Consider the following 21,343-nt stretch of genomic DNA (forward strand, 5'->3'; position numbering starts at 1 on the left):
GGAGGTAAGAATAGAAACAGGGCGGTAGTTGCCTGGGTCTAATTTGCTGCCTTTTTTGTGCAGGGGGTCACTCTCGCAATTTTGAAGTCTTTGGGGACGTGTCCCTGTTTTATGGAGAGGTTTATTATGTGTGATGACTGGGGTGATGTCTCTGAGGAATTTCTGAGGAATTTGGAGGGGATATTGTCATGGCCAGTGGCCTTGTTAGGTTGGAGGGCGCTCAGTTTTCTGAGTACCTCAGCTGTTGTTACCATTTCAAGTTTGAAGTCGTCTTTGCGGACCCCTAGGTTTTTGTAGTAGGCTAGGATGTGTTCTACCCCAAAATGCCCTGAGTGGGAGGGTAGTTTATTAACCAGTGTTGTGGCTATGTTTGTGAAGAAAATGTTTAAGTATTTGGCCACATCCAGCTTGTCTGTGATGAGGGTGTTTTCTGTCTTTATGTTTATGTTTGTAAATCTGGTTTTAGTTTTTTGCTGCAGCCTAGTTGGTTGTTGAGTAAGTTGCGCGGCTTGCGCGCACACTGAGTCTGACGTATACAGCGAACAGGTCTATAGAAAGGTTTTGATTGATTGATTGATTGAAAATTGTATTAACAGATTGCAGAATGGGTACAATACAGTACAGCTCAATACACACAATTGTTAAGGGCATGCAGACCAGAGAAAAACGTTCATCTTATTTACATCAGGGTCCCCCATTTTCAATTCATCATAACATAATATATGACATACAGGTAGACAGTACTGTTACATCTAGACATTTATGACATACCAGATCAAAAAGAGTCTTAAAAAAGAGTATATATTTGAGGGGGAAGAAACTGTACATTGGAGGAGGTTGGGTAGGTGGGCTGGGGGTAGGCGGGGGGGGGGGGGGGGACTGTACATTGGAGGTGGTTGGTTGGGTGGGGTGGGGTGGGGGGAATTGTACATTGGAGGGGGTTGGGTTTGGACATTTACAGGGGCCAGTTTCGAATTGCAGTCTCCCATAGGTGCTCTTTGAGAGTGGTTTTGAAAGTATAGGTAGTGATTCGGATCTTATTCGGATCTAGTAAAATGAATTTGAGGGACCAGTATAGACCAAACCTGAGGGATGTGTGACCTTAAAAAAACACTCCTTTAAATAGCATGTTGGTCGGTCACTACAGGGGGGCTATTGTGGGGCACACACACACGCGCACGCACACACGCACACACACACACACACATACATACATACATACATACACACTAACCTGCATTACCAGGCTTTATACAACGGCATGCAAATTTCTCGATTCTGATTGGCCATTCACACGTCTTTATTGGTAACAATCCACGGTCCTGGGCTCAGGACCCGCCCACAACCAAATCACATAACCCTCCCCGGCTCACTCCGGGAGAAAACAGGATCGCGGAGAACAAATGGTTATGTTGAAAGCACCATAACGACTAAATATGAAGCGATTCTGTCAAGGGGAATGTGTTAGTATTTTAAACAATGTTGGATGATGTAATTGATGGGTCTTGACTCAATCTAGAACAAAAGAAAAATCGCGGATTGATTGATAGATTAATTGATTGATTTAAATTTCTTCCTTCCTACTTTCCGACTGCAGCGTTCTCTCTCACACTGTCCGACGCTGGCGTACCCACAAACACACACATACACACACACACACACACACACACACACACACACACACACACACACACACACACACATACACACACACACACACACACGCACACACACACTGTGACACACACACACACACACACACACGCACACACACACACACACACTCCTGTCTGCAACAGCGGGGGAGTCAGACTGAGAGAGAAGCAGCGCTGTTTTAAGTGAGCATGGTCTATTGAATTGATTGATTGGTTGATTGCTAATTTTATTACTGTACCCCTGGTTTCCAACTGGTTAAGTTTAGGCTAAAAGAAATAAATAAAAAAATAGGGCGAAGAAAACGTTTTTTTCCTATAGGGCAAAGAAAACGTTTTAATAAATTTTCAATCAATCATTCCAATAATACACAGTTGGATGTGTTAGTTGGTTGGATGCACTTCAAGCTGCTTCCACATGAGGCAACTTCTCTCAATCATTCCAATAATACACAGTTGGATGTGTTAGTTTGGTTGGATGCACTTCAAGCTGCTTCCACATGGAGTTGTGGGAACTACTTTTTCTGGCGGATGGTTTTTTCAATAAATCTTCGATTAATGTGTGTTTATTGTATAGAAATAAGGTTGGATGAATCTGGCAGTTGTATAAAAGCTTTACACCACGTGCAGTCGTGATTTGTGACCAATAAACCATGCCTAGGGGGGTCTAACGACCCTCGGCTGCGCCTCGGGCCTAACAACCACCCCTAGGCATGGTTTATTGGTCACAAACCACTCCTGCGTGTGATGTAATGCTTAAGTATTGCAATGCGGGCGGCGCTGCTTGCACAGATCCTCCGGCAGGCGGGCGGAGTTCTGTATTCGTAGAGAGGCTGTATTGGGATCAGTAGGGTGATTATTCAGGTCATGTGATTCCCTCTTTTTCCCCTCCTTGGAAGTTGAAAGGCAGAGCAGAGCAGAACAGAGCAGAGTGTGCGCGGCGCTTCAGACAGAAGACCCAGCGAGCAGAGCTGCTGTTACCGTCTCACCTCTCGGTTCCTCCTCGGCTACAACTTTCTCTCCTCCACCATGGCGGGCGCTATTATAGAAAACATGAGCACCAAAAAGTTGGTGATAGTCGGAGTTATTCTGATGCTCTTCCAGGCGTTCTCGTTCATGGTCGGTGGTTTGATTGGTAAGTATTTTTAAATGTTTTTTTATATTTTTATTTTTTATTATTATTTTTACTCCCAACATGTATTGTTTGCCAACATAGTTTCCATTCCTTTTGTTCTCGATGGATTCCCATCCATGATAAATCAAACTCACGACGTTTTCAAGTTCTACCTCTTTTGTTTTCTTGTGTCGGTTAACGAACTAATAATATAGGTGAGAAAATGCGAATTTAGTGACAAGTTACACGGTGTGTCTTACGGCCCACATGCGCCGAACAATGCAGCCCTTTTGCAGCTGAATCGGTATCATGTCTCTCGGTCTAAGTTACTGTGTTTTGTGCCAAAAGCTTCTCAAAGCGCCCGGAGCTAAATCACTGCTTTGTACCAAAGACTTTCTGCCGCGCCGCGCCTGCCGCGTTCTTACCGCTGCTGATGTATACAATGTTTAGATAAACAATTCGATTATAGATTAAAATGTATTGTCATCATCATGCAGCACAAGTACAGTAACAACGAAAAGAGTGTTGGAAATCCAACCAGAGTGACAATGTAACAGTATAAAGTGCAATAGTAATATACAATGTACAGGTGATTAAACTGTGTATCAAATATATAAATTGAGTAATAGTGCTAATCGGATATATGTACAGAGTTGTAATACTGTATATGTACAGTGATGCAGGTATAAAGACACTATGGTAGTAATTCATACTGACCAGCAGCGTAAGTAAGGGATATGTACAGATATAGATATAGTATCTATCTACAGATATGTAAAAGGATGATATGCAAGTATGTACATGTAATAAATATATGTATATACACAGCATTATTGTACATGCCATCATACAGATATGGGTTATATTATGCAGGTGTATGAGTATTGAGTATGTGTACAGAAGGACGTCTGTGTTTTGGGTCAACATCTGATTCTCCTGTCGTTGCAAATATTGTGTTTTATATATTGGACGTACGGACCGATCACCTGCCTGATCCACAGCTCCAGAACTGACTCCAGATCAGTACTATAGCCTGCAGTGTTGTTGAGAGACACTTTAAAAACATTCTATCTCCGTGACCTACATCTGTCCCGGTGTCTGAGGGGTTAATAATAAGGCCACAGATGTTCTTCTATAATTAATCACATTTCTCCTGCAGAATAGTCTGCCTCTTTAGTCTTCTTTCATATACATGGAATGCCCCCCCCCCCCCCCCCCCCACACACATATCCCATACTGCCTGCCTGCACCAGCTCCAGGCTACTCTCTCTCTCCCTCTCTCTCTCTCTCTCCCAACCTCTCCCCAAACCCCAGTCCCCTCCCTGAAGTTCACATTTCCGCCTCCTGTGGCTAGACGACTCATTTGCATCACACGTACACACACACACACACACATACATTATACATATACACACACACACACACACACACGCACGCACACAAACACAGAGCTTAGAGCTGTCAAAGTTATGTTTTGCCTTAAGGATGAGTGTTGGAGTTGCTGTCAGGTTTTTGTATTACACACACGCACACGCACACGCACACACACACACACACACACTGATTCCTATCTTTCCAGCGGACATGAACCTCCCTCGTCCACAAACACCAGTCAGACTCACTCTCTCTCCTCTGTAGCGTCAGTCTCTCTCTTGTCTCTCTCTCTCTCTCTCTCTCTCTGTAGTGTCAGTCTCTCTCTCTCTCTCTTCTCTCTCTCTGTAGTGTCAGTCTCTCTCTTCTCTCTCTCTCTGTAGTGTCAGTCTCTCTCTTCTCTCTCTCTCTGTAGTGTCAGCCTCTCTCTTCTCTCTCTCTGTAGTGTCAGTCTCTCTCTTCTCTTCTCTCTGTAGTGTCAGTCTCTCTCTCTCTCTCCTCTGTAGTGTCAGTCTCTCTCTTCTCTCTGTAGTGTCAGTCTCTCTCTTCTCTGTAGTGTCAGTCTCTCTCTTCTCTCTCTCTCTGTAGTGTCAGTCTCTCTCTTCTCTCTCTCTCTGTAGTGTCAGCCTCTCTCTTCTCTCTCTCTGTAGTGTCAGTCTCTCTCTTCTCTTCTCTCTGTAGTGTCAGTCTCTCTCTCTCTCTCCTCTGTAGTGTCAGTCTCTCTCTTCTCTCTGTAGTGTCAGTCTCTCTCTTCTCTGTAGTGTCAGTCTCTCTCTTCTCTCTCTTCTCTGTAGTGTCAGTCTCTCTCTTCTCTCTCTTCTCTGTAGTGTCAGTCTCTCTCTTCTCTCTCTCTCTGTAGTGTCAGTCTCTCTCTTCTCTCTCTGTAGTGTCAGTCTCTCTCTTCTCTCTCTGTAGTGTCAGTCTCTCTCTTCTCTCTCTCTCTGTAGTGTCAGTCTCTCTCTTCTCTCTCTCTCTGTAGTGTCAGTCTCTCTCTTCTCTCTCTGTAGTGTCAGTCTCTCTCTTCTCTCTCTCTCTGTAGTGTCAGTCTCTCTCTTCTCTCTCTCTCTGTAGTGTCAGTCTCTCTCTCTCTCCTCTGTAGTGTCAGTCTCTCTCTTCTCTCTGTAGTGTCAGTCTCTCTCTCTGTAGTGTCAGTCTCTCTCTTCTCTGTAGTGTCAGTCTCTCTCTTCTCTCTCTCTCTCTGTAGTGTCAGTCTCTCTCTTCTCTCTCTGTAGTGTCAGTCTCTCTCTTCTCTCTCTGTAGTGTCAGTCTCTCTCTTCTCTCTCTGTAGTGTCAGTCTCTCTCTTCTCTCTCTGTAGTCTGTAGTGTCAGTCTCTCTCTTCTCTCTCTGTAGTGTCAGTCTCTCTCTTCTCTCTCTGTAGTGTCAGTCTCTCTCTTCTCTCTCTCTCTCTGTAGTGTCAGTCTCTCTCTTCTCTCTCTGTAGTGTCAGTCTCTCTCTTCTCTCTCTCTGTAGTGTCAGTCTCTCTCTTCTCTCTCTGTAGTGTCAGTCTCTCTCTTCTCTCTCTGTAGTGTCAGTCTCTCTTAGGGGTGCACCGATATATCGGTCGGGTATCGGTATCGGCCGATAAGCTCAAATGTGCCGATAGCAGTCGCCGATAACTAACCATCAATTTGTGTAGCGTCAAAAGGCAAAAAAAAAATTCACTCGCGACCTACCTGCACAACGCCCGCCGTCCCCCACACACACACACACACACAAGCTACTGCATCAAAGTTACTATTTATGATTAACAAGGCATTCGTTTTGTGGCATTAACGTTATATAGTTAGTGTTACACGGACAATAACATCAGCATATTATTATTACCCATAGCAGCAAGGCATTACTCCGAGTCCGTTCATAGCCGGGAGGCAGAAGACTAACGTTACTGGTGAAAATGTGATTTACGTTGGAATACTCCTTTGCCAACTTGCTGTACTTTGCTTGCAGGTCTGCAGCCATTATTGCTGGATTATGAATAGCCCCAACTTTAGCCAACGTAACGTTATGGCTAAACCTTTAACATTAGTTAACGCTAGCTTTCGGTTAGCTGTTCAATGCTAATAACGCAACCAAGCGAACCCATCAGACAGGGGAGGAAACTAACTTTTTGGCTTACCAGCCAACTGGCGAGTATCTGATTTTTTTTACCAGCCAAACTGATTTTTTACCAGACAAAAAAAATCGCTAATTGTGATAATTACTTCTTTGTACGTCTTCGTCTAAATTGATTTTCAATCATAGTAAATTAATCACACTGTCTCTACTCTTCAAAATATTACATCATTAAATCACATATTAACATGAAAGAGGGAACTATTCTGGACTGGGTTGGGCTGAACTGGGCAGTGAAAGATGCTGGGTTGGGCTGGTCTAGGTTATACTGAATGATGAATTGAATATGAATTGAAAATGGGGGACCCTGATGTAAACAAGACGAAAGTCTTTCTCTGGTCTGCATCCCCTTAACAATTGCATGTATTGAGCCGTACTGTACTGTACCCATTCTGCAATCTGTTAAATAAAGTTTTCATTCAATCATTCATCACAGCTCAACTACTAGGAATGTGTGTCTGACTCTTAAGTGCAGGAAATATTCATCAGAAAGGGGGACATGATGGAGGGAATGGAAAGAGCAGGTTTGACAGGAGCAGGGTTGAAGGGCATATTGGAGTGTGGAGGAAGTGGACAAGGCATTAAGCAAACAGGACTGAAATGGGGGACCCTGATGTAAACAAGACGAAAGTCCTTCTCTGGTCTGCATCCCCTTAACAATTGTGTGTATTGAGCTGTACTGTATTGTACCCATTCTGCAATCTGTTAATAAAGTTTTCAATCAATCAATCAATCAATACTGGGTTGGTTTAGGTTGGACTGAGTTGGGCAGTGAAAGAACCAAGCATTTCACTGTAATGTAATAGCTAAATAAAACAACTTGAACTTGACTTGTTACATTTGCACTCTGGTTGTATGCCAAGTGTATTCTGGTTGTACTGTACTTGTGCTGTAAGATGACAATACATTGGAACCGAATCGACAACGCTAGGGGTTCAGCAGGTGTATTCTGAATGCCAAGTATGACAACATCACCGTTGTGAAGGGCATATGGGCGAGTGGTGATATTGGGGGAAACCCGGTGATAATAAAATGTCACTCGGCTGCATTTAAGCAAAGCCGCTCAGTATAGTCCACTATGTTGAACGCGCGTTATGGTAGCTTGTTACATGCTAGGTAGCTAGCCGGCTAATGCTGGTTGACTTGTCATTCTCATCCGACTCGAAGGAGACGCGTCGCGTGCTGTTGTTCGCCCCCATGTCAGACCGCACTGATATCCGAAAGCGACGACTCTACATGCAATTATTTTCATCCACTGATGTGTTTTTGTAAGTTTGTCTACGTTGTCAAGCCGGCTGCCGGTGGCAGGAGTTTGTAGGTCTGCGCGCAGTGGTCTGTCCACTTCCCCTAGATGGGCGGCATCTTCTAGAAAATGAGTGTTCATTGGAGGAGCTTAGAGCGCATCTGTACAACGATGATGTTCATTGGTTATGGTCTGATTATTATGTGGCGCAAATGGGAGGAATCAAGGGGGGAGTCAGAGTTCGGTTTGTGCCAGTGAGCGAATCAGCAGATTGCAGAATGATTTTTTTGTTTTGTTTTGTAATTACTAGTACTCGCCAGACTGGCGAGTGCTCTTCATGAATTACTCGCCAAACGTAAAAAATACTCGCAATTGGCGAGTAAAGTGGCCTAATTTCCTCCCCTGCCATCAGAGCTCCCCATCAACACCGCTCTGTCGGGAGGATGGCATTTAAGAAAGTATCTGCTGTTAAAATGACACAAACATTCGTTTTGTGGCATTAACGTTATATAGTTAGTTACACGTTCAATTATATCAGCATAGTATTTACCCGAAGATAGCAAGCAAGCCGTTCATAGCTCGGTTCCATTCCGTTGCTCATTCCGTACCCAACTACACATTCTGCAATCTGTTAATAAAGTTTTCAACCAGACAAATGTATAGAAATGCTTTGTTTTATTATAACATTTGTTGCAGTAAAATCATTGTGTCTCGTTTGGCCATCCTGTGGAGCGCGCTGGTCGGCGGGCACTGCCGGGCAGCTAACGTATTAGCCAGCGTTTCCGTTAGCCGGTAATTACCGGTATTTGACTGGCAAAATCTGTTGAAGTCCGACAAATTTAATCTCTCCGGTCATAGTGTCCGGTGAAAATAGTTCCCTCTGGGCACAGTTTGATTATTTGAATTGTATTTGGATGGGCTGGAGTTGGGTGGCCTATGCGATGAACGAAACAATCATTGCGTTTGTTGTCGTTGCTTCGCTCAGCGAGAGCTTGCTGCTGGATTTGCGGAAGGCATGCAGCTGCAGACCCACAGAACCCACCAGCTTTGCTGGCACAGTGCGGTCCCCAGACCTGGAAAGCTGCTCTGCGGGTCTGCAGCTGGATGCTTCTTGCAAACTAACTGCGGCGCTCGCGCTGATATTGTTGGACCGGCTGCTTGGTGGAGCAACGATGAAACGAATGTAATGAATCGTTCGTCGCATGGGCTATTTAATTTTGGCCTGTTTTGGTACGGTTCGGGTGGTCAAGTTGTGCTTGGAGGGAGTTGTTTTCACCGGACATTATGACCAGCACCAAGTCGTTGGGACTAGGTGGAGATATACATCACGCAAACCCACGATAATGTTGCCGTCTCTCTGCCAAATTTCTCAGTTCTTCGCTTGATATAATTAATACAAATGTCCAATATAACGGAATTCGTTAGCTCATAAATGTGATTATAACAGACTGCTGTTTATTAATGTCGGGCCGACTGCCCACAGACACAGGTCTATTTGATTTAAAGTCGGCAGCAGCACGGAGTCTCTGGACTTATTTTATTTGGAATATAATGACTGTATACGCAAAAGTAGCCTAGCTTTAAGTTAAAATATTATAAATCTACATGCCTTGAGGATGTCATTCTTTATATAGCCTGTTGTTTTTAAGCTCAATAAACTCTGACCGGAATTTCTCTCATTTGACCGGTAGATAAAAATCTACCGGACCCTGAGACCGGCAACAATTTTTTCTAACGGAAACCCTGGTATTAGCTTGTTGTGGTTCTGAGTTTGACTCGCATTCTCGCAAGCAGATCAATGGCGGCATGCCCCGAAGTAGAAAATGAATAAACGCTTGCCGATTGGTGGTAAGAACAGCAGGAGGTGGGTGCTAGCGGTGTGGCGTAATTGGCCGAATCGACTGTCAATCAAAATGGTTCCATTGCATTGGTTGAAAGCTCTGGTTGAGAGAATAGTATCCCGCTGCAGGCCGCCAGAATGGTTCCATTGCATTGGTTGAAAGCTCTGGTTGAGAAAATAGTATCCCTCTGCAGGCCGCCAGACGATACTGGGAGAGGGATCAGTGATACCATAAACATATTTCTTGATGTTTCCTTTTTTTAAGTAAGTAAAGAGGCCTACAAATACAAACATACACATACAAATATACAGTAGTTTCATTAAAAAAATAAAAAAAATACTTATTTTTTGCCACAAGTATCGGTATCGGCCGATTGTGTTAGTTGAACAATCGGTATCGGTGGCCAATTTTCATATCGGTGCACCCCTAGTCTCTCTCTTCTCTCTCTCTGTAGTGTCAGTCTCTCTCTCTCTCTCTCTCTGTAGTGTCAGTCTCTCTCTTCTCTCTCTCTGTAGTGTCAGTCTCTCTTCTCTCTCTGTAGTGTCAGTCTCTCTCTTCTCTCTCTGTAGTGTCAGTCTCTCTTCTCTCTCTGTAGTGTCAGTCTCTCTCTTCTCTCTCTGTAGTGTCAGTCTCTCTCTTCTCTCTCTGTAGTCTGTAGTGTCAGTCTCTCTCTCTTCTCTCTGTAGTGTCAGTCTCTCTAGCGTCAGTCTCTCTTCTCTCTCTCTGTAGTGTCAGTCTCTCTCTTCTCTCTCTCTCTCTCTAGTGTCAGTCTCTCTCTTCTCTTTCTCTGTAGTGTCAGTCTCTCTCTCTCTCTCTCTCTCTCTGTAGTGTCAGTCTCTCCTCGCTCTCTCTAGTGTCAGTCTCTCTCTTCTCTCTCTGTAGTGTCAGTCTCTCTCTCTGTAGTGTCAGTCTCTCTCTCTCTCTGTAGTGTCAGTCTCTCTTTTCTCTGTAGTGTCAGTCTCTCTCTTTTCTCTCTCTCTGTAGTGTCAGTCTCTCTCTCTCTCTGTAGTGTCAGTCTCTCTTTTCTCTGTAGTGTCAGTCTCTCTCTTTTCTCTCTCTCTGTAGTGTCAGTCTCTCTTCTCTCTCTGTAGTGTCAGTCTCTCTCTCTCTCTCTCTGTAGTGTCAGTCTCTCTCTTCTCTTTCTCTCTGTAGTGTCAGTCTCTCTTCTCTCTCTCTGTAGTGTCAGTCTCTCTTCTCTCTCTCTGTAGTGTCAGTCTCTCTCTCTCTGTAAAGTGTCAGTCTCTCTCTCTCTGTAGTGTCAGTCTCTCTCTCTCTCCTGTAGAGTGTCAGTCTCTCTCTCTCTGTAGTGTCAGTCTCTCTCTCTCTCCTGTAGAGTGTCAGTCTCTCTCTCTCTCCTGTAGAGTGTGTGTCTCTCTCCCCTGTAGAGTGTGTGTCTCTCTCCCCTGTAGAGTGTGTCTCTCTCCCCTGTAGAGTGTGTGTCTCTCTCCCCTGTAGAGTGTGTGTCTCTCTCTCTGTAGTGTCAGTCTCTCTCTCTCCTGTAGAGTGTCAGTCTCTCTCTCCTGTATAGTGTCAGTCTCTCTCTCCTGTAGTGTCAGTCTCTCTCTCCCCTGTAGAGTGTCAGTCTCTCTCTCTCTGTAGAGTGTCAGTCTCTCTCCTGTAGAGTGTCAGTCTCTCTCTCCTGTAGAGTGTCAGTCTCTCTCCTGTAGAGTGTCAGTCTCTCTCTCCTGTAGAGTGTCAGTCTCTCTCTCTCTGTAGTGTCAGTCTCTCTCTCCTGTAGAGTGTCAGTCTCTCTCTCTCTCCTGTAGAGTGTCAGTCTCTCTCTCTCTGTAGAGTGTCAGTCTCTCTCTCTCCTGTAGAGTGTCAGTCTCTCTCTCTCTGTAGTGTCAGTCTCTCTCTCTCTGTAGTGTCAGTCTCTCTCTCTCTCTGTAGAGTGTCAGTCTCTCTCTCTCTGTAGTGTCAGTCTCTCTCTCTCTCCTGTAGAGTGTCAGTCTCTCTCTCTCCCCTGTAGAGTGTCAGTCTCTCTCTCTGTAGTGTCAGTCTATCTCTCTCCTGTAGAGTGTCAGTCTCTCTAACTCTCCTGTAGAGTGTGTGTCTCTCCCCTGTAGAGTGTCAGTCTCTCTCTCTCTCCTGTAGAGTGTGTGTCTCTCTCCCCTGTAGAGTGTCAGTCTCTCTCTCTCTCCTGTAGTGTGTGTCTCTCTCCCCTGTAGAGTGTCAGTCTCTCTCTCTCTGTAGAGTGTCAGTCTCTCTCTCCTGTAGAGTGTCAGTCTCTCTCTCCTGTAGAGTGTCAGTCTCTCTCTCTCTGTAGTGTCAGTCTCTCTCTCCTGTAGAGTGTCAGTCTCTCTCTCTCTCCTGTAGAGTGTCAGTCTCTCTCTCTCTGTAGTGTCAGTCTCTCTCTCCTGTAGAGTGTCAGTCTCTCTCTCTCTCCTGTAGAGTGTCAGTCTCTCTCTCTCTGTAGTGTCAGTCTCTCTCTCCTGTAGAGTGTCAGTCTCTCTCTCTCTGTAGTGTCAGTCTCTCTCTCTCTGTAGTGTCAGTCTCTCTCTCTCCTGTAGAGTGTCAGTCTCTCTCTCTCTGTAGTGTCAGTCTCTCTCTCTCTCTGTAGAGTGTCAGTCTCTCTCTCTCTGTAGTGTCAGTCTCTCTCTCTCTCCTGTAGAGTGTCAGTCTCTCTCTCTCTCTCTGTAGTGTCAGTCTCTCTCTCTCCCCTGTAGAGTGTCAGTCTCTCTCTCTGTAGTGTCAGTCTCTCTCTCTCCTGTAGAGTGTGTCTCTCTCCTGTAGAGTGTGTGTCTCTCTCTCTCTCCTGTAGAGTGTGTGTCTCTCTCCCCTGTAGAGTGTCAGTCTCTCTCTCTCTCCTGTAGAGTGTGTGTCTCTCTCCCCTGTAGAGTGTCAGTCTCTCTAACTCTCCTGTAGAGTGTGTGTCTCTCTCCTGTAGAGTGTCAGTCTCTCTCTCTCTCCTGTAGAGTGTGTGTCTCTCTCCTGTAGAGTGTGTGTCTCTCTCCTGTAGAGTGTCAGTCTCTCTCTCTGTAGTGTCAGTCTCTCTCTCTCCCCTGTAGAGTGTCAGTCTCTCTAACTCTCCTGTAGAGTGTGTGTCTCTCTCCCCTGTAGAGTGTCAGTCTCTCTCTCTGTAGTGTCAGTCTCTCTCTCTCTCCTGTAGAGTGTCAGTCTCTCTCTCTCTCCTGTAGAGTGTGTGTCTCTCTCCTGTAGAGTGTGTGTCTCTCTCCTGTAGAGTGTCAGTCTCTCTCTCTGTAGTGTCAGTCTCTCTCTCTCCCCTGTAGAGTGTCAGTCTCTCTAACTCTCCTGTAGAGTGTGTGTCTCTCTCCCCTGTAGAGTGTCAGTCTCTCTCTCTGTAGTGTCAGTCTCTCTCTCTCTCCTGTAGAGTGTCAGTCTCTCTCTCTCTGTAGAGTGTCAGTCTCTCTCTCTGTAGTGTCAGTCTCTCTCTCTCTCCTGTAGAGTGTGTGTCTCTCCCCTGTAGAGTGTCAGTCTCTCTCTCTCTGTAGTGTCAGTCTCTCTCTCTCTCCTGTAGAGTGTCAGTCTCTCTCTCCTGTAGAGTGTCAGTCTCTCTCTCTCTGTAGAGTGTCAGTCTCTCTCTCCTGTAGAGTGTCAGTCTCTCTCTCTCTCTCTCTCTCTCTCTGCTGCTGGGGGAGATGGTTTTAATGAAGGCAGATCTCTTTGTGTGTGCTCGCTGGTCGAGGCCAGGGGGGTAATTGAGTAGAAGGGGTTCGTCGCCCCGCTTCCCCACAAGCCAGTGGCACAGCATGGGGGGGGGGGGGGGGGGGATGCGGGAGCGCCAGCCATTATTCTAGAAGCACTGTGTTGGAGGAGCCTCATACTCGGGGTCTCCACATAACTGACCTCTCAGTGCCGCTCTGGAGAGCTTTAATTACATTTACAAAAGTCTCTCTGGTGTTTGGGTCACTTACAACAGTGACACCATGGAGGAGATATTCTGACCTGTGTGTTTGTCTGTCTCTACACACACACACACACACACACACACACACACACACACTAGAGTTGGGACTAGAGTACATAGTATATTATTATTACTAGTATATTATATTAGGGATGTTCGATATTGGCCTTTTTACCGATATACCGATATTGTCCAACTCTTAATTACCTATATCAACCGATACCGATATATGCAGGGTTCCCCCCCCCCCCCCCCCCCCCCAAAAAACGGAATAATTTCAGGTAATTAACATTAAATATCTCTGGTCGTGGAATAAACGCAACATTATGCATACTTTTGACAATAAATAAAATCAGAATTTGTTCTTACTTGCTTGCCTGGGTAAATACAGGTTAAATAATTTTTTTTAATAATTCTTAATTTTTTTTTTTGAAAACCGATACCGATAATTTCCGATGTCACATTTTAATGCCAATATCGGCCGATAATATCGGACATCCCTAATATATATTATTATTATAGATCATCTGTTCTGTTGACGGTACTGTTGGTACTAGAGTACATGGTATTTGATGGCATAATGTTTCCTGGTCCAGGTACTGGGGACATTCTCTGAAAACGGACAACCTTTCATATCATAACATCTGTCCTCTCTCTGTCTGTCCTCTCTCTCTCTGTCTCTCTCTCTTTGTCCTCTCCCTGTCTTCTCTGTCCTCTGTCTGTCCCTCTTTGTCCGCTCTCTCTCTCTCTCTCTCTCTGTCTGTCATCTCTCTGTCCTTTCTATCTTCTCTGTCTCTTTGTCCTCTCTCTGTCCATCTTGTTCCTTTCTCTGTTTCTCGGTCTGTCCTCTCTCTGTCCCTTTTGTCCTCTCCCTGTCTTCTCTGTCCTCTGTCTGTCCCCTCTTTGTCCTCTCTCTCTATGTCTGTCCTCTGTCATCTCTCTGTCCTCTATCTTCTCCATCTCTTTGTCCTCTCTCTGTCCCCCTTTGTCCTTTCTCTGTTTCTCTGTCTGTCCTCACTCTGTCCTGTCTCTCTGTCCTCTCTCTCTGTCCTATCTTTCTCCGTCTCTCTCTCTCTGTCCTGTCTGTCTGTCTTTCTCTGCCCTATCTTTCTCTGTCCTGTCTGTCTCTCTCTCTCTCCCTCTGTCCTCTCTCTCTCTCTCTCTCTGTCCTCTCTCACCATTCATTTATTTAATTCATTGTAACTTTTTACCTCGGCCCCGACCTTCATTGTTTGTTTGTTGTATTGGTTGTCCTTTTTTTTTATTATCGCTCTCTATTGTCTGTCAACTGACTGAGCTGTCCTGTCTCTCTCTCTCTCTCTGTCCTGTCTCTCTCTCTGTCCTGTCTCTCTCTCTCTCTCTGTCCTGTCTCTCTCTCTCTCTCTGTCCTCTCTCTCTCTCTCTCCCTCTCTCTCTCTCTCTCCCTCTCCCTCTCTCTCTGTCCCCCGCAGCTCCCAGTCCCACCACAGCCGTCCACTACCTGGCCACCAAGTGCGTGGACACGGTGAAGCACCACCAGAGCACCAAGTGGTTCATGCCTTGGGGCCCCAACCAGTGCGACAAGATCCGCACCTTCGACGAGGCCATGGCCAAGAAGATCGAGGCCAACAACATCGTGTTCGCGGTGCACATCCCGCTGCCGCACAAGGAGATGAGCCCCTGGTTCCAGTTCATGCTGGTCATCCTGCAGTTCGACATCGCGTTCAAGCTGCACAACCAGATAGGTACCCGGCGGCACTTTCCTCCTTGCATTGTTGTTGATGATTGAAATTCTCAAGGCTGAGACCACTTATCGATAAGTGGCATAATTTTTTAGCATGTGTAATTCATTTTTTTTGTTTGTTTTTTTAATTATCTTTTTCCCCCTCCTTTTTCCGATTTTTCTCCCATCCCACTGTTAGTCGTTATGCCAATTCCCAACCCCCTTACTGGTTGTTGCGCACCCCCCCTACTGTTGGTCCGGGAGGCCGGAGACTGTCACATGTTTTCCTCCGACGCATGTGCAGCCAGCCGGCAGCCAGCCTGGCAGCGCAGATTCTCACCGGGAGAGTGTAACGTGTGGAAGGTCACACTACCTCTCTCCAGATCCTACCCTCGCTGTGCAGGCGCCCCGACCGAACTGTAGGGGTCGCTGTCCACAACGCCCAGGACCCACCCACGGCTTCCCTCCCCCTAACTCAGCCAAACGAGTTAGTATAGCGATCAGCCCGAGCCAAGGCAATGCTGACTCTCCGGGAGTCGAGACCGCAGCCTCTTGCATTGGTGACGAGCACAATCTCCGCTACGCCACCTGACCGCCTGTAATTCTTTTTTTAATACTATACTAAAATACTAGGTTTTGTGGCATGTTTGAGTTAAAACATCCCCATTTCATGTCAATTCAGTTGAATTGCAACTCTGCTTGAATTGCAACTCAATGTTTTATTTTTTTTTGTGATCAAATCTTTTTTTATTCAGTTTCTTTTTTTGACATAACATAACACAAATCACATTACATCGACAACAATAATAATAATAATAATGACAAGACATAATATAAAAATAAAATATTCCAACAGACTTAAAATAAGAGACAATTATAAAGGAAAAATAGATACATGGACTATAATGAGCCTCCTGAGTCCCCTCCATCTCCAGACCCGGCAGCCGCGAGCCACAACCCCGGAGGACCCACAGTCCGGCGCCCCCGCGAGCCAAAGCACCACGCCTCTTTAATGCCTCGACCCGCAGAGACCCCGAACCACGGCCACCCCCAGTCCGAGCCCGCGACCACCAGACCCAAATCAGAAGGGGATCAGAAAATATACATAGGACACCAGAGAATGAAAAATAATAAATAAAACAAAAAAACACCAACATACATGAACACTCGCTCGTTCTCCCCCTCTCACCCCAGGACCGCAACGTGAGACATTCGTATAATACCTTATTCAGTACTCAAATTCCAAAGTCATATGCGATATTGGCTTCATTAACACCTATGACACGTGCAGTGGAAATCTCCAGATAGATAACATCAAGATAGGTGAGAATCCATACCTTCGGACATAACTTAATCTGGTTGTATCCAGCGTGAAGCAATCAACTTTTTGGCAGCCGTAAGGCCGGCCGAAATGAGTCTCTTTACATGTACAGAGGTCGGCAATTGAGAAACATCATTTAACAATAATACAGAAGGCAAGGTCGGTATGGTCAAAGAGAAAATCTCTGATAGCTGAGAGGTAACATTCTCCCAGAAGATCTCAACAGGAGGGCACTCCCAGTACATATGCATATATGTTCCAATGGCACCGTTTGGACACAAGGTACATCGAGAGTCGGGTCTGAGACCCATTAGGTTCAATCGCCTGGGGGTCAAATAAGTCCTATGATTTTTTTTTTTATGAATCTGTTGGTGATCTGGGTTGCGTGATGATAGCCTAATATTTTCCCAGACTGCATCCCAATCAAAATCTATATCCAACTCAGGGATATCCTTTCTCCAAATCGTATCCAGGGGTAGGTCCTTATATGAGGACATAAGTAAGTGCCGATAAAAGTCAGAGACGAAGCCTCTCGATGTCTCCCTGTCATAAAATAATTTGTGAAACCGGTGTCGCTCTAGTCTAATGGAACGCCATGAGCCTTCAGAGCTGCTCTCATTTGTAAATAAAAGAAAAAGAAGTTTCCGGGGAGATCATATCTGTTGGATAGATCCTGGAAAGATCGGAGACCAGAGTCATCAAAGATATCCCCCAATTGCAACTCAATGTTGAATGTGCATCAATATGCAGTGCACTCCTCCATCACATCCAGAGACCGCCGACTATAAAATGAGAAGGATCACTGTTTGTTTTTAATGGGGAAATCTGTAACACTAAAGATGGCGGCAACGACAAAGAATTGCTGCAAAATCAAGTTGAACATAGATTTGTTGTTTAAATAATAATTAATAAAACTTTTATTTATTTAATACTAATAAAAATATCGATATTTATCGATAATTTGGTCCCGATTTATCGATTCCTCCAAATGGCATATGGTCTCAGCCTTAGAAATTCTTTATTCCGAATAACCGCTTGAGATGTAGCATCTGGTACCAGGGGCTCCTAACACAATACAATGTATTATAAAAAACAAAACAGAATCTACAACAACAAAATCAACTAAGCAATAACAAATATACAAAACAAGTAAACCAACAGACAAGATCACAAAATACAAAGGACAAGCAAAACAAAACACAAGTCAAGCAAGGATAGGAATGGATTGTTACTTCGGAAAGATCAGCCATGAATGTCATGATAGTATGCAGTATATAAATGATAAACTAAAAACATGTACATGTACTCTGATAGTAAGAAGACAGCAAATTTTTTAATAAATTAAAAGATGAAATGGAACGAGTATTTGCAGGTAGGTTATTCCAATCAGAAGGGGCTTTGAACAAAAAGGCTTTCTTGGCTGTTTTTGAAAGTGTAGGTAGTGGTACGGTCAAATAGAGTTGGCTAGAATGCCTTAAATAATAATTGGAAGAATATGAAGCCAAGTATTGTTTTAGATATTGCGGATAATTAAAATGAATACATTTAAAAATAAATTGTAACCAGTGGTGCTGTCTTCTTGCAGTGGGAGAGGGCAAATTCAGAGTTTCATACATTAGACGGTGATGAGTTGTAAAAGGGCATCCAAGAAGTTTGTTTGTAAACTGTATTGAGAGGAATGAGATTAGTTTTGTTGTTACAGAATGAGGGGTTATCTCAACACTGAGAACATGTTAAATATGTACAATATGTACATTGTTTCTACAGAATGAGGGGTTATCTCAACACTGAGAACATGTTAAATATGTACATTGTTTCTACAGAATGAGGGGTTGTCTCAACACTGAGAACATGTTAAATATGTACATTGTTTCTACAGAATGAGAGGTTGTCTCAACACTGAGAACATGTTAAATACGGTATAGATGCTGCTAGAATGAGGACAGGACTGAAACAGAGAGGTATAGAGGCTGCTAGAATGAGAACATGGCTGAAACAGAGGTATAGAGGCTGCTAGAATGAGAACAGGACTGAAACAGAGAGGTATAGAGTCTGCTAGAATGAGGACAGGACTGAAACAGAGAGGTATAGAGGCTGCTAGAATGAGAACAGGACTGAAACAGAGAGGTATAGAGGCTGCTAGAATGAGAACAGGACTGAAACAGAGAGGTATAGAGGCTGCTAGAATGAGAACAGGACTGAAACAGAGGTATAGAGGCTGCTAGAATGAGAACAGGACTGAAACAGATAGGTATAGAGGCTGCTAGAATGAGAACAGGACTGAAACAGAGAGGTATAGAGGCTGCTAGAATGAGAACAAGACTTAAACAGAGGTATAGGGGCTGATAGAATGAGAACAGGACTGAAACAGAGGTATAGGGGCTGCTAGAATGAGAACAGGACTGAAACGGGGGTATAGGGGCTGCTAGAATGAGAACAGGAACTCTGTGTTCAGGCTCCACTGCCCCTATTAGTGTTTGTTTTTATTTATATATATATATTCTTTATGAAAAAATAGGGAAACACGTTCAGGCACGGACTCCAGTTTTTTCCAAATGTATTGGCAGCCTGAAATCATGACGTTTCGGTGTGAACACACCTTCTTCAGAAATGGCTTGCAATGAAGCATGAAGGGTAAGTGACAAAATTATATTAATCAAACAGGAAGTGACAACACATTCCATCAAGACATCTGCACAAAATACACCTTAAAGCCCATCCTTACAAAGTACTTCGGAAGCATGAAAAGCAGAAAGATATATCTATATAATATGAAAATGTTTAGAGCCTAGAGGCCTCAATGAGGAAAATGTTTTGACCTCTGTTTTATTTGATTGTTTATTTTCACTTCCTATGTTGTCACTTCCTGTTTGATTAGTATCATTGGGTCACTTACCCTTCATGCTTCATTGCAAGCTATTTCTGAAGAAGGTGTGTTCACACCGAAACGTCATGATTTCAGGCTGCCAATACATTTGGAAAGTGCGTGCCTGGACCTGTTTCCCTATGTTTAGTATCAGAGGTTAGGGTCAGAGGTTACAACACCCAGTGTCAAGTGAGGTGAGCGCGTTCTACTACTTTCTTCACTATATATATATTTTTTATAGATAGAAATAAAACCTATTTAGTTAATGTTTGCATATCCGTGCCCACAAATTAATCAAACGAAAACACGAAATACTAAGTGTTGATGAGGGTTGTGGGAAGGGGGTCAAGGGAACATGTGGAGGCTTTGGATTTCGTAACCAACTCGGCAACATGATCAGAATGTACTTTCTTTCACTTCTAGAGTAGATTTAACTTCACGTGAAGCGGAGAAAAAAGGCTTTGGAGATGACAATGATACACAACGATGGCAGAGGAGTTGGCAATCTTTTTTTATTTAAACCCCGCAGCAGCAAACGCTCGACTAGAGAGCAGCTCCGAGGATCTGTCGAGACCAGACCAGCAATATTATGTTTGTGTGATGCGCTAAATAAGGCTGCAGCGACATTGATCCGTCGGATAGACGGAAGGTATTACTGTTTGTTGGTTTATTTTTTACATAACATAACGTCTCGTCTGTCCAACAAATGGATAGTAGTTATTGAAAATGAATTAAAAACAGACGTAGACGGACAGACACAGCGGATCAATGTAGCCGCATTACGTTAAAGATCAAAGTAAGCGCCCTCTACAGATATCGAGTGTCATTATGGAAAATGTCTGGTGTTTTCATGAGGTCATTAGTCGTGGGTAACATCATGGCAGCAAACCTATACGTTCCTAATACACTGCCTCTGCAGGACGTCACGGCAGGTCATTGTGTGCTTTCAGTTCTGTCGCATGAGGAACCCACAGGAATGTGTCTCTTTATCCCTCTCCTCTCAGAGAAGATTGGATTTCTCTGAGAGCGGAGTGAGGCGGACGGCTGACGGTGATGGATGTCCTCCTGGTCTGTGTGTGTGTGTGGAGGCTGGGGGCCACCGGGCCCTCTGGGACGGGGACTTGATGGGCTCCTGTAGGGGCTGAACTGATGCCACTGGACCAGAGGCCTGATGCGGTTCTATCTAATCTATTACACTCGCATAATGCTATAGCCTTAGTTCGTTCGTTAGACGAGTTAGTTTGTGGTCTGGACTCAATAGATCAGAGATGTACGACTATCTCTCCACTAGAAAATCCTTAAACCATTTTCAAAAAAAGAAAGAATATAATTCTGGATGGTAATAGTCTTTTGTGCATTGATTTCTGTTACTTGTAGCTCTTGGTGATTTCTGTTACTTGTAGCTCTTGGTGATTTCGGACATGTTACTTGTAGCTCTTGTAGCCGGGGAGACAGTGGCTCGAGAGGTAGCAGTTGTCTGGTAATCTGGAGGTTCCTGGTTAGATTCCCGGCCAGCATGTCGAAATGTCCTTGAGCAAGACAATTAACCCTTAACTGCTCCCGATGAGCAGGTTGCTACTTGTAGCTCTTGGAGATTTCTGACATGCTACTTGTAGCTCTTGGAGATTTTGTTTGATCCTGGTATGAGTCCAGTATTGACAAATAGGTCTTTACAGGACAATTTGTTTTTACAGGACAGGTATGCGAAGTCTTATCTCTCCTCTCACCGCTCCTCTCACCTCACTTCCTCTCTCTCACCTCACTTCCTCCTCTCACCTCTCCTCTCACCTCACTTCCTCTCTCTCACCTCACTTCCTCCTCTCACCGCTCCTCTCACCTCACTTCCTCTCCTCTCACCTCACTTCCTCCTCTCACCTCTCCTCTCACCTCACTTCCTCTCTCTCACCTCACTTCCTCCTCTCACCGCTCTCGCCTCACTTCCTCTCTCTCACCTCACTTCCTCTCCTCTCTCTTCCTCTACTCTCCCTTCCTCTCCTCTCGCATCGCTTCCTCTCACCTCACTTCCTCTCCTCTCACTTCCTCTCACATCGCTTCCTCTCACCTCACTTCCTCTCCTCTCACTTCCTCTCCTCTCACTTCCTCTCACATCACTTCCTCTCTCCTCTCACCTCACTTCCTCCCCTCTCCTCTCCTCTCACTTCCTCTCCTCTCACCTCCTCTCCTCTCACTTCCTCTCATCTCACTTCCCCTCCTCTCACATCACTTCCTCTCTCCTCTCACCTCACTTCCTC

The 21,343-nt window shown here is 44.7% G+C and overlaps 1 protein-coding gene across 1 annotated transcript in view; it reads left to right on the forward strand.

Annotated features, from left to right (window-relative positions):
- The first annotated feature begins 2,488 nt into the window (after positions 1-2,488).
- wls (Wnt ligand secretion mediator) overlaps positions 2,489-21,343 on the forward strand; it is a 77,560-nt gene continuing 58,705 nt past the window's right edge. The window contains exons 1-2 of the mRNA XM_084313138.1: positions 2,489-2,787; positions 14,654-14,926. Of these exons, the coding sequence (XP_084169264.1) occupies positions 2,682-2,787; positions 14,654-14,926 (379 nt within the window). The 5' untranslated portion in view covers positions 2,489-2,681. The remainder of the gene's footprint in view (positions 2,788-14,653; positions 14,927-21,343) is intronic.

The sequence above is a fragment of the Notolepis coatsorum genome, assembly GCF_963971535.1.
Source record: "Notolepis coatsorum genome assembly, chromosome: 4".
NCBI lineage: Eukaryota > Metazoa > Chordata > Actinopteri > Aulopiformes > Paralepididae > Notolepis > Notolepis coatsorum.